The sequence below is a fragment of the Pongo abelii genome, chromosome X, assembly GCF_028885655.2.
Source record: "Pongo abelii isolate AG06213 chromosome X, NHGRI_mPonAbe1-v2.0_pri, whole genome shotgun sequence".
Classification (NCBI taxonomy): domain Eukaryota; kingdom Metazoa; phylum Chordata; class Mammalia; order Primates; family Hominidae; genus Pongo; species Pongo abelii.
In genome coordinates this window covers 141,676,086-141,695,224 of record NC_072008.2, presented here as the reverse complement: position 1 = coordinate 141,695,224, position 19,139 = coordinate 141,676,086, and the positions used below count along the sequence as shown (strand labels likewise).

The 19,139-nt window shown below is 40.4% G+C and overlaps 1 protein-coding gene and 1 pseudogene across 9 annotated transcripts in view; one reads left to right on the top strand and one right to left on the bottom strand.

The window, feature by feature from the left end:
- Positions 1-10,319: 10,319 nt before the first annotated feature.
- LOC100458897 (protein C-ets-2-like) lies at positions 10,320-11,841 on the top strand (annotated as a pseudogene).
- Positions 11,842-12,989: 1,148 nt separating this feature from the next.
- Positions 12,990-19,139, bottom strand: part of INTS6L (integrator complex subunit 6 like) — a 62,010-nt gene continuing 55,860 nt past the window's right edge. For 4 of the 9 annotated variants that reach the window (XM_002832150.5, XM_003779735.5, XM_054545121.2 and 1 more), the window contains 4 exons: positions 18,081-18,315; positions 15,333-15,707; positions 14,350-14,443; positions 12,990-13,965 (listed from right to left, as the gene is read on the bottom strand). In XM_002832150.5, coding sequence (XP_002832196.1) covers positions 13,857-13,965; positions 14,350-14,443; positions 15,333-15,707; positions 18,081-18,315 — 813 coding nt within the window. In that variant the 3' untranslated portion in view covers positions 12,990-13,856. Of the gene's footprint in view, positions 13,966-14,349; positions 14,444-15,332; positions 15,708-18,080; positions 18,316-19,139 lie in introns of those variants that run through there. The other 5 variants (XM_009235290.4, XM_024241036.3, XM_024241037.3 and 2 more) reach the window with 4 other exon arrangements.

Here is a 19,139-nt window from a genome sequence, read left to right as displayed (position 1 = left end):
TGGCAAGAAGAATAAGGTCAGAGGCAAGAAGAATGGAGACATATTTGTCTGTCCTTATGGGCTTTCAGATCATGTTTGTGGATTTTATTAATAGCCTGTTCTTTCTTCATATAGAGACTTGATAACCACATTCCATAATTACATAAGGCGATTTTTTTTGTAACAGCAGCAGCAACAACAAACTTACATATCACATACTTTTTCTGCTGCTGCTTCTTTCTTTCCTTCCTTCCTTCCTTCTTTCTTTCTCTCTCTCGCTCTCTTTCTTTCTTTCTTTCTTTCTTTCTTTTTCTTTTTGATTTAGGGTCTTGCTGTGTTTTCCAGGCTGGAGTGCATTGGTGCATAGTCTCACTGCAGCCTTGACCTCCTGGGCTCAAGAGACCCTCCCACCTCAGCCTCCTGATTAGCTGGAACTACAGGCACCTACCATCATGCCAGACTAATTTATTTTTAGTACACATGAGGTCTTGTTATGTTGCCCATGCCGGTCTCAAACTCCTGGCCTCAAGCAATCCTCCTGCCTCCATCTCCCAAAGTGCTGGGATTATAGGCATGAGCCACCCTGCCTAGCCTTTTTCTGCTTCTTTAGTTGAACTTTGATTGCTACAGGCAGGAAGATGACTAAACCCTTATTAAGCCTCATTATACCACTTGCTTCTAAAGTTTGGTAGTTTTCCCTGTGCTGATGTACTGTAGATAGGCACCTTTTAGAATTCTTTTATAATTTCCCTGTCCCATTCAAAACATTTTCGAATCAAGTATAAACACAAATACCATTATTGATGGTAAGCTGTTTCTTATAAAAACATGATTACATTTCATGATTTTCTATTCAGGAATTTGAGCATGGCTGGGATGGGCAATCATTCTGCTTAACATGGAATCACCTGGCACCACTCAGTGATATCCAGATGGCAGCTGGGCTGCTCTGGAGAGCTTTGTTGTTGTTATAAAATACACACAAAATAAACTTTATCAGTTTCACAGTTTTAAAGTGTATAATTCAATGGCATTAAGTACATTCACAATGTTCTGCAACCATCACACAACTATCTAGTTCTAGAAATTTTTCATCACTATCCCAAAAAGAAACTCTGTATCCATTAGCAGTCACTACCCATTTTCCCCTCTCCCCGGCCCCTTGCAACCAGTAATCTACTTTCTGTCTCTGTAGATTTTGCAATTCTTGATATTTCATATAAATTGAATCAATCATAGTATATGCTCTTCTGTCTTCTTTCACTTAGCATAATGTTTCCAATGTTCATCCATGTTGTAGCATGTATTAGTACTTTTCTTTTATGGTGATTATTACTGCATTGCATGTATATATCACATTCTGATTTTTTATTTACCCATTAATGGACATTTGGGCTGTTTCCACCTTTTGGTTGTTGTGAATAATGCTGCTATGAACAAATGCATACAAGTTTTTGTTTGAACACTCATTCTATTTTCTTCCTATTTTAAACTTTTGTTTTAGGTTTAGGGGTACATGTACAGGTTTGTTATATAGGTAAACTCATGCAATGGAGATTTGTTTTACAGATTATTTCATCACCTAGGTGCTAAGCCTAGTACTCAATAGTTATTTTTTCTGCTCCTCTCCCTCCTCCCACCTTCCACCTTCTGATAGGCCCCAGTGTCTGTTGTTCCCCATCTTGTGTCCATGTTTTCTCATCATTTAGCTCCCATTTATAAGTGAGAACACTCAGTATTTGGTTTTCTGTTCCCGCATTAGTTTGCTAAGGATAATGGCCTCTGGCTCCATCCATGTTTCTGCAAAGGACATGATCTTATCCTTTTCTATGGATGCATAATATTCCATGATGTATATTTACCACATTTTCTTTATGCAGTCTATCATCGATGGGCATTTAGTACATTCCATGTCTTTGCTATTGTGAATAGTCAACACCTATTTTTTTTTCATTAACTTTTATTTTGAGTTCCATGTTTACAAGTGCAGGATGTGCAGGTTTGTTACATAGGTAAATGTATGTCATGTGATTTCCTGCATAGATCAACCCATCACCTATGTATTAAGCCCAGCATCCATTAGCTATTCTTCTTAATGCTCTCTCTCTGCCTGCCCTGCAAAAGGCCCCAGTGTATGTTGTTTGCCCCATGTGTCCATGTGTTCTCATTGTTCAGCTCCTAGTTACAAGTGAGAACATGCAGAAGAACACCTTTTTTTCAGTTCTTTTGAGTACATTCATAGGAATGGAATTGCTCAGTCATATGACAGTCCAATGTTTACCATTTGGAAGAAATGTTTTCCACAATGGCTGTACCTTTTCACTTTCTGAACAGCAGTGTATGAAGGTTTCAATTTCTCCACATCTCCAACAATGCTTGTCGTTTTCCATTTTAAAAATTATGGTCATCCTAGTAGGTATGAATTGTGGTTTTTATTGTGATTTTGATTTGTGTATCTCTAATAATTAATGATGTTGAACATCTTTTCATGTACTTGTTGGTCAGTTGTATGTCTTCACTGGAGAAAGTTCTACTCAACTCCTCTGCCCATTATTCATCTTTTTGTTGTTGAGAGTTCTTTTTATATTATGGATACTAGACCCTTATCAGATGTATGTTTTGCAAGTATTTTCTCCCATGCTGTGGTTGTCTTTTCACACTCTTTTGTTTTGTTTTGTTTTGTTTTTAGACAGAGCCTCACTCTATTGCCCAGGTTGGAGTGCAGTGGTGCAATCTTGGCTCACTGCAACCTCCATCCCTGGGTTCAAGCGATTCTACTGTCTCAGTCACCCAAGTAGCTGGGATTACAGGTGTGTGCCATCACACCCGGCTAATTTTTGTATTTTTAGTAGAGTCGAGGTTTCACCATATTGGCCAGGCTGGTCTTGAACTCCTGACTTCAGGTGATCTGCTTGCCTCTGCCTCCCAAAGTGTTGGGATTACAGGTGTGAGCCACTGTGCCTGGCCATTTTCACGCTCTTGATACAGTTTTTTGATACACAGTTTTTAACTTTGATGAAATCAAATTATCTATTTTTTTTTTGCTTTTGCTTTGGTGTCATATCTAAGAAGTCATTGCCAAATCCAAGGTCATGAACCTTTACTCCAAAGTTCCCTTTTAAGAGTTTTATGGTTGTAGTTCTTTTATTTTGATGTTGATCCATTTTGAGTTAATTTTTGTATGTGTTGTGAGGTAAGGGTCCAACTTCTGTTATTAGTTTCTGGTTTGACTCCATTATGCTCTAAGAAGACACTTTGTATGACTTAGTCTTTTTAAACTTATTGTCATTTGTTTTGTGGCCTAATATATGGTTGATCTTGAAGAACACTCCATGAGCACTTTAGAATAATGTGTGCTCTGCTGTGGTTGGTGGAGTGTTCTATAGGCATCTGTTTTGACTTTTTCTTTAATCCATTAGTTATTTAAGAGTGTGTTGTTTTATTTCCACATATTTATACATTTTCCAATTTTCCTTCTGTTATTGATGTTTAGTTCCATTCCATTTTGGTTGGAGGATATACTTTGTGTGATTTCAATCTTTTTAATTTTATGCAGACTTGTTCTGTAGTTTAACATACCTTCCATCATGGAGACTGTTCCATGTGCATTTGACAATAATGTGTAGTCTGTGTTGTTGGGACAAGTGTTCTATTTATGTCTGTTAGACCTAATCAGTTTATAGTGTTCAAGTCTTCTATTTACTCATCCATCTTCTGACTAGTACTTCTATCCATTATTGAAGTCTCCAACTATTATTGTAGAACTATTATTGTATACAACTATTATTGTATATTTTCCCTTCAATATGTCAATTTTTGCTTCACTTATTTTGGGGCTGTCTTGACTGGTGCATATATTTATAATTTTTACAACTTTTTGATGGGTTGGCCAATTTATCAATATATAAGGTCCTTTTTGGTCTCTTGTAACAATTTTTGGTTTCAAGTCTATTTTGTCTGATATTAGTAATAGATATCCATCTCATTTTTGGTTACAATTTGCATGGAATATCTGTTTTCATCCTTTCACTTTTAACCTATTTGTCAATTTGTCTTTAAGGTGAATCTCTTATACACAACGTAGAGTTGGATCACTTTTGTAAATCATTCTGTCAATGTTTAACAAACAGCTTTACTGAGAGCTTTATTTTACACCATGCAACTCATCCATTTAAAGGGTATAATTAGATGGCTGTTATATTACATTATTAATTTTTTAAAATTATGGTAATATATGTATAACATAAAATTTGTTATTTTAACCAATTTGACATATACAGTTCAGTGGTTTTAAATAATTATTATTTTTGTGGGGGTAAAATTAAATTTATTATCAGTGGTAATTGTCAGTTTCAACCAGCAGCAGTTATTGCTCCCAAGCTTTGAAAATGGGGGCACCCTTGGTTAATGCTGTCTTTAAGAGTCCTTCCTGTTTCTTAGCTGGGAGAGGAGGGCTGCACAACATAAAGGGTCAGGGGAGGAGCAAGCCAACAGGAAGAGGCACTTGGCCTTAACTCAGAGAAGGGGAAAGATAGTCACTCTGTTTTCTTTCGGTGGCAGTAAGAGCTTTATCAGGGTACTTAGTGCCATCAGTTCCTGCACTGGGGAACCCAGGGCTCCAGGTCAGCAAGAGACAGGACCTAAAAGACATTAAATTCTGGGAAGACAGCTGAGGAGGTAGGCCACTCCCACAAGGGAGAGGACACTGCCTGTATGGATTGGATGGGGGCATGCAAAATGACACCCCTATCCCTAAGCCCTGTAATCTGTAAATGTGACCTTACTTGATAAAAGGGTCTTTGCAAATGTAATTAAATTAAGGATAGCAAAATGAGATTAACCTAGATTTCAGGTGGGCCCTACATCCAATGACAGTCCAATCTCTAACAAGATAAAAACAGAGGGAGATTTGAGACAGGCATAATGAGAAGATGTGAAAACGGAGGCAGAGATTGGAGAGATGCGGCCACAAGTCATGGAAGGCCTAGAGCTGCCAGGAGCTGAGAGAAGCTGGAAGGTGCCTCCCACTAGCACTTGTGAAGGGAACATGGCCTTGCCCAGACCTTGATTTTTTACTTCTGGCCTCTAGAACTGTGAGAGAATAAATTTCTGTTGTTTAAAGCCATTCAGTGTGTGTAAATTTGTTACTGTAGTCACAAGAAACTGATACACTGCCCTTCTTGGTGGTGGGTCCCAAGCTCTCAAGAGGTCACCCAAGGTCAAGGTTGGCTTCCTGATAAGATTCCTGAGCTGCTGTAGAAGACCCCATTGAGATAGGACTTCCGCATGGTTACCTGAGCTCAGGCCACTCACCCTGGGAGGGCCACGTCAGAAGAGTGGTGACAGGAAGAAATGCAGTGGTGGGGGTGGCAGGGGCAGAGGGAAGGCAGGCAGCAGCCAGGGGTTCTGGGGCGCCGGGGGCACCAGCAGGCTGAAGGGCGAGAGCCACCAGGGCAGTGGTGGCAGTGGCTGCAGGGGCTATTATTATTTTTCAATAAAGATGGGGTCTCACCGCATTGCCCAGGCTGTCTCAAACTCATGGCCTCAAGTGATCCTCCTGCCTTGGTCTCCCACAGTGCTGGGATTATAGATGTGAGCCACCACACCTGGCCTTTTTAAATTTATTTTTTTCAATTCAGTGGCTTTAATTACATCCACAATGTTATGCAATCATTACCACTACCTATTTCTAAACTTCATCATCACTCAAAGACTCTGTAACCATTCAGCATTAACTCCACATTATCTTGTCCCGACCTCCCCCCGCCACCCCAGCCCTAACTTAAAACCTAAAAGTAACCTATATGCTTATCTTGAGACTGGTACTTTATGTTTCTTCCTAAGGCTTCTAAGTACTGTCTTGTGTCCTTTCATTTCACCCTGAAGAACTCTTTACCATTTCTTGTAGGAAAACGCTGCTAGTGGCAAACTCCTTCAAGTTTTGTTTATCTGAGAATGCCTTAATTTCTCCTTCATTTGTGAAGGTTAGTTTGGCCAGATATAGAATTCTTGGTTGACAGTTTTTTTTTTCTCCTGGTAACATTTTAAATATGTAATTACATGGCTTTCTGGCTTTCATTGCTTCTAATGAGAAATTGGTTGTTAATCTTAGGAAGGATCTTTTCTGACAGGTAATTTCTCTCTCAGTGCTTTCAAGATTCTCTTTGTCTTTGAACAGTTTGACATAATGCTTTTCAGTGTGGATCTGTTTCAGTTTATCTCCCTTAGAATTCCTTGAGCTTGTTGCATGTGTAGATTCATATCTGTTATTAAATTTGGGAGTTTGGGGCCAATGTTTCTTTAAACATTCTTTATGCTACTTTCCCTCCTCTCCTTCTGGGTATCCTATTGTGTATATGTTGTTACACTTGATGATGTCCCATAAGTCTCTTAAGTTATGTTCATTCTTCTTTTTTTTTTTTTTTTAGTTTTATTATGTTTATTTTGAGATCAGGAATGAACAGAGAAAAATGTGTGTGATAAAGACATAAAACGAGCGAGCACATGCGTAGAATGATAAATGACTCAGCCAAATGTACAGAAGACACTATAAAATTTTTTTAAAAATATTTACCTTTATCATATCAAAGCATGTGAAAATTTAGGGAAAAATATTTTTTTTTATCCCTCCCCCCTTCCCCCACCCCACAACAGTCCCCGAAGTGTGATGTTCCCCTTCCTGTGTCCATGTGTTCTCATTGTTCAATTCCCACCTATGAGTGAGAATATGCGGTGCTTGGTTTTTTGTTCTTGCGATAGTTTACTGAGAATGATGATTTCCAATTTCATCCATGTCCCTACAAAGGACGTGAACTCATCATTTTTTATGGCTGCATAGTATTCCATGGTGTATATGTGCCACATTTTCTTAATCCAGTCTATCATTGTTGGACATTTGGGTTGGTTCCAAGTCTTTGCTATTGTGAATAATGCGGCAATAAACATACGTGTGCATGTGTCTTTATAGCAGCATGATTTATAGTCCTTTGGGTATATACCCAGTAATGGGATGGCTGGGTCGAATGGAATTTCTAGTTCTAGATCCCTGAGGAATCGCCACACTGACTTCCACAAGGGTTGAACTAGTTTACAGTCCCAGCAACAGTGTCAAAGTGTTCCTATTTCTCCACATCCTCTCCAGCACCTGTTGTTTCCTGACTTTTTAATGATTGCCATTCTAACTGGTGTGAGATGGTATCTCATTGTGGTTTTGATTTGCATTTCTCTGATGGCCAGTGATGGTGAGCATTTTTTCATGTGTTTTTTGGCTGCATAAATGTCTTCTTTTGAGAAGTGTCTGTTCATGTCCTTCGCCCACTTTTTGATGGGGTTGTTTTTTTCTTGTAAATTTGTTGGAGTTCATTGTAGATTCTGGATATTAGCCCTTTGTCAGATGAGTAGGTTGCGAAAATTTTCTCCCATTTTGTAGGTTGCCTGTTCACTCTGATGGTAGTTTCCTTTGCTGTGCAGAAGCTCTTTAGTTTAATTAGATCCCATTTGTCAATTTTGGCTTTTGTTGCCATTGCTTTTGGTGTTTTAGACATGAAGTCCTTGCCCATGCCTATGTCCTGAATGGTAATGCCTAGGTTTTCTTCTAGGGTTTTTATGGTTTTAGGTCTAACATTTAAGTCTTTAATTCATCTTGAATTGATTTTTGTATAAGGTGTAAGGAAGGGATCCAGTTTCAGCTTTCTACATATGGCTAGCCAGTTTTCCCAGCACCATTTATTAAATAGGGAATCCTTTCCCCATTTCTTGTTTTTCTCAGGTTTGTCAAAGATCAGATAGTTGTAGATATGTGGCATTATTTCTGACGGCTCTGTTCTGTTCCATTGATCTATATCTCTGTTTTGGTACCAGTACCATGCTGTTTTGGTTACTGTAGCCTTGTAGTATAGTTTGAAGTCAGGTAGCGTGATGCTTCCAGCTTTGTTCTTTTGGCTTAGGATTGACTTGGCGATGCGGGCTCTTTTTTGGTTCCATATGAACGTTAAAGTAGTTTTTTCCAATTCTGTGAAGAAAGTCATTGGTAACTTGATGGGGATGGCATTGAATCTGTAAATGACCTTGGGAAGGATGGCCATTTTCATGATATTGATTCTTCCTACCCATGAGCATGGAATGTTCTTCCATTTGTTTGTATCCTCTTTTATTTCCTTGAGCAGTGGTTTGTAGTTCTCCTTGAAGAGGTCCTTCACATCCCTTGTAAGTTGGATTCCTAGGTACTTTATTCTCTTTGAAGCAATTGTGAATGGGAGTTCACTCATGATTTGGCTCTCTGTTTGTCTGTTATTGATGTATAAGAATGCTTGTGATTTTTGTACATTGATTTTGTATCCTGAGACTTTGCTGAAGTTGCTTATCAGCTTAAGGAGATTTTGGAAACAAGTTGGAAAACACTCTGCGGGATATTATCCAGGAGAACTTCCCCAATCTAGCAAGGCAGGCCAACATTCAGATTCAGGAAATACAGAGAACGCCACAAAGATACTCCTCGAGAAGAGCAACTCCAAGACACATAATTGTCAGATTCACCAAAGTTGAAATGAAGGAAAAAATGTTAAGGGCAGCCAGAGAGAAAGGTCGGGTTACCATCAAAGGGAAGCCCATCAGACTAACAGCGGATCTCTCGGCAGAAACCCTACAAGCCAGAAGAGAGTGGGGGCCAATATTCAACATTCTTAAAGAAAAGAATTTTCAACCCAGAATTTCATATCCTGCCAAACTAAGCTTCATAAGTGAAGGAGAAATAAAATACTTTACAGACAAGCAAATGCTGAGAGATTTTGTCACCACCAGGCCTGCCCTAAAAGAGCTCCTGAAGGAAGCGCTAAACATGGAAAGGCACAACCGGTACCAGCCACTGCAAAATCATACCGAAATGTAAAGACCATTGAGACTAGGAAGAGACTGCATCAACTAATGAGCAAAATAACCAGCTAACATCATAATGACAGGATCAGATTCACACATAACAATATTAACTTTAAATGTAAATGGACTAAATGCTCCAATTAAAAGACACAGACTGGCAAATTGGATAAAGACTCAAGACCCATCAGTGTGCTGTATTCAGGAAACCCATCTCACGTGCAGAGACACACATAGGCTCAAAATAAAAGGATGGAGGAAGATCTACCAAGCAAATGGAAAACAAAAAAAGGCAGGGGTTGCAATCCCAGTCTCTGATAAAACAGACTTTAAACCAACAAAGATCAAAAGAGACAAAGAAGGCCATTACATAATGGTAAAGGGATTAATTCAACAAGAAGAGCTAACTATCCTAAATATATATGCACCCAATACAGGAGCACCCAGATTCATAAAGCAAGTCCTGAGTGACCTACAAAGAGACTTAGACTCCCACACATTAATAGTGGGAGACTTTAACACCCCACTGTCAACATTAGACAGATCAACGAAACAGAAAATCAACAAGGATACCCAGGAATTGAACTCAGCTCTGCACCAAGCAGACCTTATAGACATCTACAGAACTCTCCACCCCAAATCAACAGAATATACATTTTTTTCAGCACCACACCACACCTATTCCAAAATTGACCATATACTTGGAAGTAAAGCTCTCCTTAATAAATGTAAAAGAACAGAAATTATAGCAAACTATCTCTCAGATCACAGTGCAATCAAGCTAGAACTCAGGATTAAGAATCTCACTGAAAACCGCTCAACTACGTGGAAACTGAACAACCTGCTCCTGAATGACTACTGGGTACATAACGAAATGAAGGCAGAAATAAAGATGTTCTTTGAAACCAACGAGAACCAAGACACAACATACCAGAATCTCTGGGATGCATTCAAAGCAGTGTGTAGAGGGAAATTTATAGCACTAAATGCCCACAAGAGAAAGCAGGAAAGTTCATTCTTCTTAATTCTCCTTTCTTTCTACTCCTCAGACTGGATAATTTCAATCAACTTATCTTCAAGTTCACTGATTGTTTCTTTTGCCTGATCAAAGCTGCTATTGGCCCCTCCTCCTGCCTTCCTCCCTTCTCCTCTTCTCTCTCTTTCCTCTCCTCTTCCTTCCTCTTCCTCCTTCCCTTTTCCCTCAGCCATCCATCCTCCCTCCTTCCCCCACTCCTGAAGAGCATGCCACATGGGGGACGGGCTAGTTACTTGCTCCAGTGGTGGGTGAGCACGGTGTCACCCCAGCCCTGAGTGCTGGAAGCCACCTGGCCTGCATCCAGCCTCCCTGATTGTTCCTTTTCTAGCCCCATGCCTGCACCTGTGTGCCCTAACACATTGCACACCGAACAGCCATGGGCCCTGAGTAGCCACCACCCCGATCATGCACTGGACTTGCCTGCAGCAGCACAATGAATGATTTTAGAATCAAGAATATGGACCACATAGCCCCTGTGGCTAACAGTTACAGAGGGACACTCAGGCACCAGCCAGCCTTTGACACTTTTTATGGGTCTCTGTTTGCTGTTTTTCACTCTCTAAATAAAGAGCAAACATGTAACAAACCTGCATGTTGTGCACATGTACCCTAAAACTTAAAAGTATAATAATAATAAAATAAAAATTTTAAAAAAAAAGAGCAAACACTGTAAAAAGTGCCAAGGCTTGGATTCAATTTCTCATGACTTGCCAACTGTGCATTGCCCTTGTTAACTCTGTATAGCAAGGCTGTGATGAGTCAAGCTTTAAAAGCTACCTTCAGTGGCTTCAAAAAGGAGAAATAGTGCTTTGGCATTCCAAAGAAACCCTGGCTGTAGAGTGAGCAGTAAGTATGCCAGGGGCTTCTCTGCACTACCAACAAGTTCAGTCTGGTGAACATGAATCTCCAGAGGCTTAGCATGAGTGGCCAGGTATTGTATAACCTTGGCAAGGAGTACTTTCTGGAGCTGGTACTTGACTTTGTGGATGACATTTTCTGGGAACATCTGGACCAGATGACCGAAGACAGCCAAGAAAAGACAAAAGATCAATATAAAGAAAATTCATGCCTGAACTCAATTCCTCATTGGTTTAACAACAATACATTAGGTTTTGGCATAAAGCAGGTACCCTATGGTATGCAAACACACAATTACCCCCAAAGGCAGCCTCCTGGACAGCATGTGTCCAGCTTCTGCACCCAGCATGCTCAGCTCTGAACAGGAGTTTCAAATGTTCTCCAAGTCTCAGCTCAGCTCTGTCAGCCTCAACTATGCTCCATCAGTCAGAACTTTCTAGGCAACTTGAATTTGCTCACCAACAATTCTGGGAAGCCTAAAGACCACAAATCCCCTGAGAATGGTGCAGACATTTAAAGCTGTCTGCTTTTTTAACATTTAAATCACGAGGCAGACAGCTTTGAGAGCTCAGGCACCTGGAACAACCAGTCATCCTTACTGGATGTGCAGCAGCTTCCTTTCTTCAAGAGCTTCAAAGAAAACTGCAGTCAGTCTCCCTGCCTCAAAAAGTTGACCATGCCTTTCAAGGATTACATCCAAGAGAGGAGCAACCCGTTGGAGCAAGGCAAACCAGTTATACCTGTGGCTGTGCTGTCTGGCTTCACAGAAAGTGGACCTATTCACCCGCAGCAGTTTCTCCTGGAATTTTAGACAGTCTTGCCAGTCATTTCATCAGCTGGAATAGGGACAGGTGGGAGTTTAAACTTGCCAACCCTGACAATGTTGCCTGCCAGTGGGGAATCAGGAAAAATAAGCCCAAGATGAAGTACAAGAAGCTGAGCCTGGGTTTACCTACTATTATGACAAGAACATCATCCATAAGATGTCAGGAAAGTGCTGTATGTGCTGCTTTTTGTGTGACGTCCAGAACTTGCTGGGGTTCATGCCTGAGGAACTGTACACCTTTCTGGGCTTCCAGCCAAACACAGAGGGCTGAGGTCTCTGGGACCACCATGAATCAGCCCCAGGCCCGTGGACTGAGTGGGAAGCCCATCCTGACCAACTACTCCAAGGACCCAGGAAAGACACGATTGAATGTCCAGGAACGTCTCCAAGAAGCAGTGGACTTATTGCATCCAAAACCAGACCTCTTGACCAGGCTTTCTCTCTTGTGGCAGAGAAGGCACAGCTAATACTACTCACAGTGCTTTTAAATTAAAATGGTTGAGAAACAGGCACTGGGAAGCCATCCTGGCTCCTAGCAGGCTATGGGAAGAGATGGTGCTGGCTGTTTGAGAGTCTCAAAGGAGCAAGCATATCATGAATACACACAAACTATTTTTCCATTTTCTTTTGTGTTTTGCAACCAGGAATAGAAAATGCAAAAACTCCCTCTTCGTTTGAGAGGGGTAGGAAGGTGGGAAGTAAGCAGCCATGCCATTTCAGAAGTCAGCTTGTATATATTATTATTTGAGACAGGGTCTTGCTCTGTTGCTCAGGCTGGAGTTCAGTGGTGTGATCACAGTTCACTGCAGCCTCCACCTCCTGGGCTCCAGCAGTCCTCCCACCTCAGCCTCCTGAGTAGCTGGGACCACAATTGTGTGCAACCACGTCCAGCTAATTAAAAATACATATATTTTGGAGAGATGGGGTCTCACCATGTTGCCCAAGTTGCTCTTGAACTCCTGGGCTCAAGTGGTCCTCCCATCTTGGCCTCCCAAAGTGCTGGGATTACAGATGTGGGCCACTGCACCTGGCTTCAAATTTCTTTCTTACTCAGCCATTCCAAGGGTGAGTTGAAATGCCATAAAGCTCCCCTACCATGTTTCAATGACTTCTCTCCTAATTCAGGATTGGCTTGGTTGCTGTAAACCTTTTACTATATTCTAGAGTTCCAATAAAACTTGATTCTGACAGGTTTTTTTTTTCCCCAGTGTTTTCCATGTTTCTTGAAAGTGACTAGTCCCTGGGTACTCTACTCTGTCATTTTTCACTAATGTCACTCAATTCTGTGAGTGATGTTTTGAAGTTTAAATCCTTATGTTAACATCTTAACTTGTTTAACAGCATACACTCTTTTTCTGAAAGGAGTAACAAATCACAAGAAACATATAAGTAGAAATTTATCCAGCATTAATGAACCCGTGAAAATCAATAAAATGATTTATTTTATATATGCAAAATCAAAATCTCTTTGTACACTTTAATTTTTGCAAATTCATACAAACATAACAATACTGCTCCATATAAACTTTTGTATAAACATTAAAGGAAATATATACATTTTTTGATCTTCTTGTGCTTCCAAAGCACAGAATGTATAAGTCCATCTGAAGATTTTCTATCATCACATGCAAGAACAAATGTCAGAGGTTGGGGGCAGCCTCAAGTGCACTTTGTAATGTCTCTAGACAAAAGAGAAGAGAGTTGGAGGTAGATTGTTTGGTGACTCTCCCTGCCCCTTCCCACAGAGAAATAAGTTACCCAAATAGCAGCTTCTTACTTCTTTGATTCAAACTATCCTGAATATTGCATGGTTTAAAAGGCACAACTAGGAATTGTTGAAAACTTTGTTCAGCACACATAAGATTGCCATTTCTTTTCTGTACACCTATTCTTTCTGAAGGACACAGTAAGAGCACCAAGTTGTGCTCCACTTGCAGGTGGCCCCTAGCCACTCTGAGAATGCCTGGAATGGCGAAGTTCAAATGAGTGACCTCTCATTACCCGTGGTAGGGGCAGCGGTGTTTACTGAATTTAGCCTGCTGAATTAATAACATCAGCTTCCTCAATTGAGGAAAACAAAACAAAACAACTCATACTTTAAAAAATTATTAAGGCAAAAGCCCAGCTTTCACTGCCAGATAATCATAAAATTCAAAAGCCCCACTGCTTCTTCTTAGCATCTGGAAAGCAATTCCCTTGACTCAAACATTCCAGGAGGCTTCAACAATATCCTGTTCCATCCTACAGCACAGAAAACTTGTCATTTTTTTCTCATTGGTCTTTGCACTAACATGATGATCTGCTGTTGATGTGATTAATGTTGTTGAGAAGGTGGTGGGAATCTATTTTTTCTAGTACCTTCTCGAGGTACTGAATTAGGACTCGTCTTTTAAACCTGAAAATAAAGAGAAATTTTATGAACCAAAAGATACTTAAAGTACTCATGATGTTCAAGGCACTGTGTGGGATACAAATTGAAGCTTACAATCTACATAGGAATAAAAAGATTGTCCTCATGGAAAGATATGTCTTAGAGCAAGTACCAATAGTGGCAATTGAGGGCCCAAGCCTACCTGAGGCTATGATAAAAGTAGAAGGATGAATGAGTTGAGTTCAGATAACATAAATCCAAATACTTCTGGAGACAGCCTTAACTATGAGCGAGGGCCAGGGTTTGAGAAAAAAGCAAGGCAGAGCCTATTCCTCTCTTTGTCCTGCACTGGGCCCTACTGCTCTAAAAACAAAAACAAAAAATTGAAGAGTTCCTGTTTATACCTACCTTGCGGCTTCCTTGATGGTAAATTCAACAAATTGTTTCTTCATCTCCAGAGGTCCTTGCACTTCTTCAAGCAAAATGAAAATTCTTTCATATTCTGAAGATATTTAAAAAACTTCAGTATTTTTATAAAGATGAATGGGAAATAAAATTTAATTGTTGTACATCCTTAGTAATTGTTCTTTGTGAGTGGAAAGTTAGATGTAGTTTGTATTTTAAACATTCAGATCAAAATATCTGCATGCATATACTAGGGCAACTCTTGTTAACACTAACCAAATGTAGCAGGCTGAATAGCAGCTGCTTAAAATTGTCCATATATTAATCCCTGGAACCTGTGAATACATTACCTTATATGGCAAAAAAGACTTTACTTTGCAGGTATAATTAAGTTAAGGATCTTGAGATGGGGAGATTATCCAAGTTTATGCATGTGGGCCTAATGTAAGCACAAGTGTCCTTATAAGATGAAACAGTAGAGTTAAGGTCAGAGAGAAAACATGTAAAGACAGGAGCAGAGGTCAGAGAGGATAAAAAGTGCTAAGGGTGTTTTCATGAAGATGGAGGAAGGGGCCATGGGCCAAGGAATACAGATGGCCCTTAGAAGCTCGAAAAGGCAAAGAAAGAAATTCTGTCTAGAGCTAGCAGAAGGAATGCTGGTCTGCCAACACTATTTTGGCCCAGCAAAAATAATTTCAAAATTCTGACTTCCAGAACTGTAAGACAATAATTTGTATTGTTTTAAGCTAGGAATCTTTTGATAACTTGTTACGGCAGCAAAAGGAAACATTACAAGAAATAAGGAGAAAAAAACAGGAAAATATAGACTGTACAATTTTAGTTAAAACAAGAGGAACTGCCTTAAACTATGTGAAAGCCCAGTATTGCCCCCAGTGTACCTCAAGGGGTAGCTTGAATCTATAGTGAATCATAGAATGAGAGAGACCTCCTGGTGCATTATTGATAGATGTTCTTTCACTACTTACTTCGTCCAAACTTTCGAACTTCCTTCATTAATTGATGTTTTATATCAGCATTGATTCCTTGTGCCATAGCAGGAGTGATTTGTAATGTATTTGGCATAGTTCCCAAAGTAGATGCTACTGGGTCTTTTTGGTCATCTACGGAGAGATTGCAGTTTTTGGCTCCTCCTACAAATGCGTTACTACCAGGTTTTTGAATCAGCCCATCTTTGCTGAGACTTGTGAAGTCATCAGACAGAGAATCCACTTGGTTGGGTGGCATAAGATCTCCTGTCATATTTATAAGCTCTGATGGAGCAGACTTTGACAGGAAGCCATCAGGTGTGATCTGACCATTTTCCATCTTCTCCTCATGGCCATCGTGAATGACAGTAGCATCTGGAAACCAAATGAAGAGGTTGAGCTGTGAGGTAATTATGTCAACCCCACAGGTATATCCCTCTGATGCTCAATTTCTAGGAAATTATCTCATAAAGCAGGATGATATACCAGGTGGCGATCTGAGACCCCTCAAATTGAGGCCAGGACACATAATACAATAAAACCACCTCTTATTTTCTGGCCCTATGAATACATATGGAAACCAAGTAAGACACACACATTCACAGATCCCTGGTACTCATGCGTTAGTGTCAGCTTGTTATGCTTTACAAGTTGAAAACAGCAAGTCTCACTTTATTTCATGATTTCTCAAATTCACATACAACCTGCCATGCTTTACTGAGCTGGAAGCCAGACAACTTGGATACACCACAACCTGCCTCCTCTTTACATCAAATACATTCTGAGAAAATAGAGGCGGCCATTAGTGCTGAAAGTTCTATACACACTCCATCACCAAAAATCCCTTTTAGTGTATTATCTTCCTAATCCTTCTTTTCTGTGTCAATAAAGTACTTTCTTTTCACTCCATATCTGACACCTCTTTCATTTATTCATCATCTGTGGCAGGCAGTGGGTCGGGAGCTGGAGATCAGCAGTAAACAGCCCAGAGAGCAACGTTCCCTGCCCTTGTGGAGCTCACATCCTCATGGAGCAGTCAGACAGTACATGCACAATGAGCAAATGAAGCAAGCAGCATTGGGCTGGTGTTGGGGAAGCCATCTACAGGCCTTTGGGGGACAGCAGCAGAGGGAGCCCCAGGGGCTCCCATGTTAGAAGGTGACAGAGGCCAGGCCATGCAGTCTTGCAGACTAAAGCTGGTTCAGGGTCCCTTCTGAGTGCTCAGGAGAGTTGAGGATGCATTTTCAGGAGCGACATGGCATGATGTGATATACATGCAGACATAATTTTCTGGCCACAGGGTTAGAGAGTATGTGATAGATGGGGGCTAGATTAGAAACATGAGGCTGGGATAAGAAGGTATTGTAGTAGCATGGTGAGAGGCCACAGCAGTGTGCACTGGAGGGATAGAGAGAAATAGTGGGATTTAGGGATTATGTTGAACATCAAGTTTCCTGAACTTGTGAAAGGTATCAAAGCGAGGGAAGAATAAGAGAAAAATCATGATGACTCTACGGTTTGTCACCTGAACCGCTGGGTAAATAGTGCTGAAGTGTGGCAGGAGCCAGGGCACAACTGCCCTCCAGAGCATTCTTCCCGACTCCGGTTCAATGATCTCAGGTTGACAGCTTGACTTTGATAAATATTAGCATTATTTACATGAAGGGAATCTGCAAACACTACAATCTAGAGCTTCTCTACCCTTCTCAACCCTGACAGATGTTAAAGCTTTACTGGCACATATCTGGATGGTGTCGTTATCTGCAATGTGGAAGGCTATAAGTAGAGCTGTTTTGGAGAGGGGCAAGTTCGAGAGTTCAGTTGAAACTCATGAAACCTACTGAGTTTTATTTGTCTATTAGACACCTAAGTGGAGATGCATGTCCACAAGTAAGTCTGAGTCTGAAATTGAGGAGCAATTTATATTCTAGAGGTATAAATATCAGAGTTGTTGAAACATAAATCAAATTTAGAGCCCCCAAGACTGCATGGGGTCACCTAGGAAGGGAGCACAGTGAAGGACAGGAGAGGTACCAGGATTGAGCTTTGAGGCCCTATGATATTTACAGGTGGAAAGAAAAGGCAAAACCAGAAAAAGAGGATGAAAGGGAGTTGCTATTAGAGGGAAAAGAAAGCTGTGCGCTTACGGTGTCTGAGAACCCAACGTACACATGGAGGAGGGAGTGAACAACTGTGTCAAATGCTGCGGAGAAGGAATGGCAATGTGCTGCACACACTAGTGACCTTGATGAGAATGTTTCAGTGGGGTCAAGGAGGCAGATACCAGACTGCACTGGATTAGAGCATGCATAGGTGGTGATAACACAAAGAGCAAGTGCAGATCCAGTCTTGCTGAGTCCACTTGCTCCTACTGCCAGGGAAACCTGCTTTATCCTCCTCACCCTTGCAGCCACTCCAAAAGGTTGCAGCAAACTTGCTCACCTCTTTCCATTTCTCCACTAATTACTGTGGTATTTACTTGCTAAGCAATGTATTCATTACTGTTAATTACTATGTGTTAATTACTATATAATTATAGTTTTTTTCACCTCATGTAGATTGAGACCCTTGAAACAGGGTCTCTGCTCCCTGTGGGGTTTATTGTACCTACCACATAGATGATTTAGTAATGGCTTACTTAGTGAACACAAACTGAACACAAAGGAAGGAACACAAAAAGGAAAATAAAATTGTTTAGCGTCTTAGTCCTCTAGGAGCCATAAGGAAATCACAACCACTACTCTATACCTGTATGTACAAGGGTGGGTTTTATGAGGTTTGGATAAGATGGGAACCACGAGGCTGAGGGTGGTCCCTTTCCGCCCACATGGTTAGTTACAGTAGGTGGTGTTTGTGGTTTCCTCAACAGCAGGGACATACTCCGCCTTCTCTTAGATGACATAGGACTGTTGGGTTCCCCTGGACGTTTCACTTTGTTTTGTGGCCCTGCTACAAACTCATCTGCTTCATCAATCATCATTCCCTAAAAAACACATAAATGAACGTATTTCATTAAAGACCAAAATTCCACTATTATAAAACTGTAAGCACTCTTAATATGCATACATAATCAATCTTGCATTATATCACTAATATGTCTTTTTTTCTTTTATTTTTTTAAATCCCATGCCAGATTAACTAATATAAATCTTAATCATCGGCCGAAGATTTATCTTACCCCACCCCAACTTTGTTCTTAGAAATATGCAACTCAATTTTAATCCAATTTAAATGGAACAAGGAGTAAACTAACATACAGGATGTTGTCCCAAGCAAAACATACTACAATAATGATTAATCAGAAAGCTTGCAAATAAGCAGCATTATTCAACCAAAATGAGAGAAGTACGAACTATTTTGCATCAACTCTTCATAAGGGAAATAATTTCCTTTTTTATGCTTCAAACTCGTATCATTAAACAACATTGATTATCACTGTACAGCATGCTACATGTACATGTTGAAAGGCAGGCAGGTGGAAAATGTAACTTCCCCATCTGCAGCCTCACAGGTATTCAAATATGCCCACTTTGGTGCTGGGCAGGCAGTGAGGAGGCTTTTCACTCTTGTGGGGGGTAGATAAAAGATGAGAGGCAGCAGTATAGAAATTTAGCCAAGAGCTGCTCTTGTCCAGGAATAATCCAAGAATATGTGCCCTCATTATTTGAATAAAATAATAATAAATGACTTTTCCAAAGGATTTTTTACTCATAAACAATACAGAAAGGGGAAAACATTTTCAGAGAATTTACTACATGCCTGTTCATGTTGTAAACAACGTACACGTACTCACTTAATATTATGCAG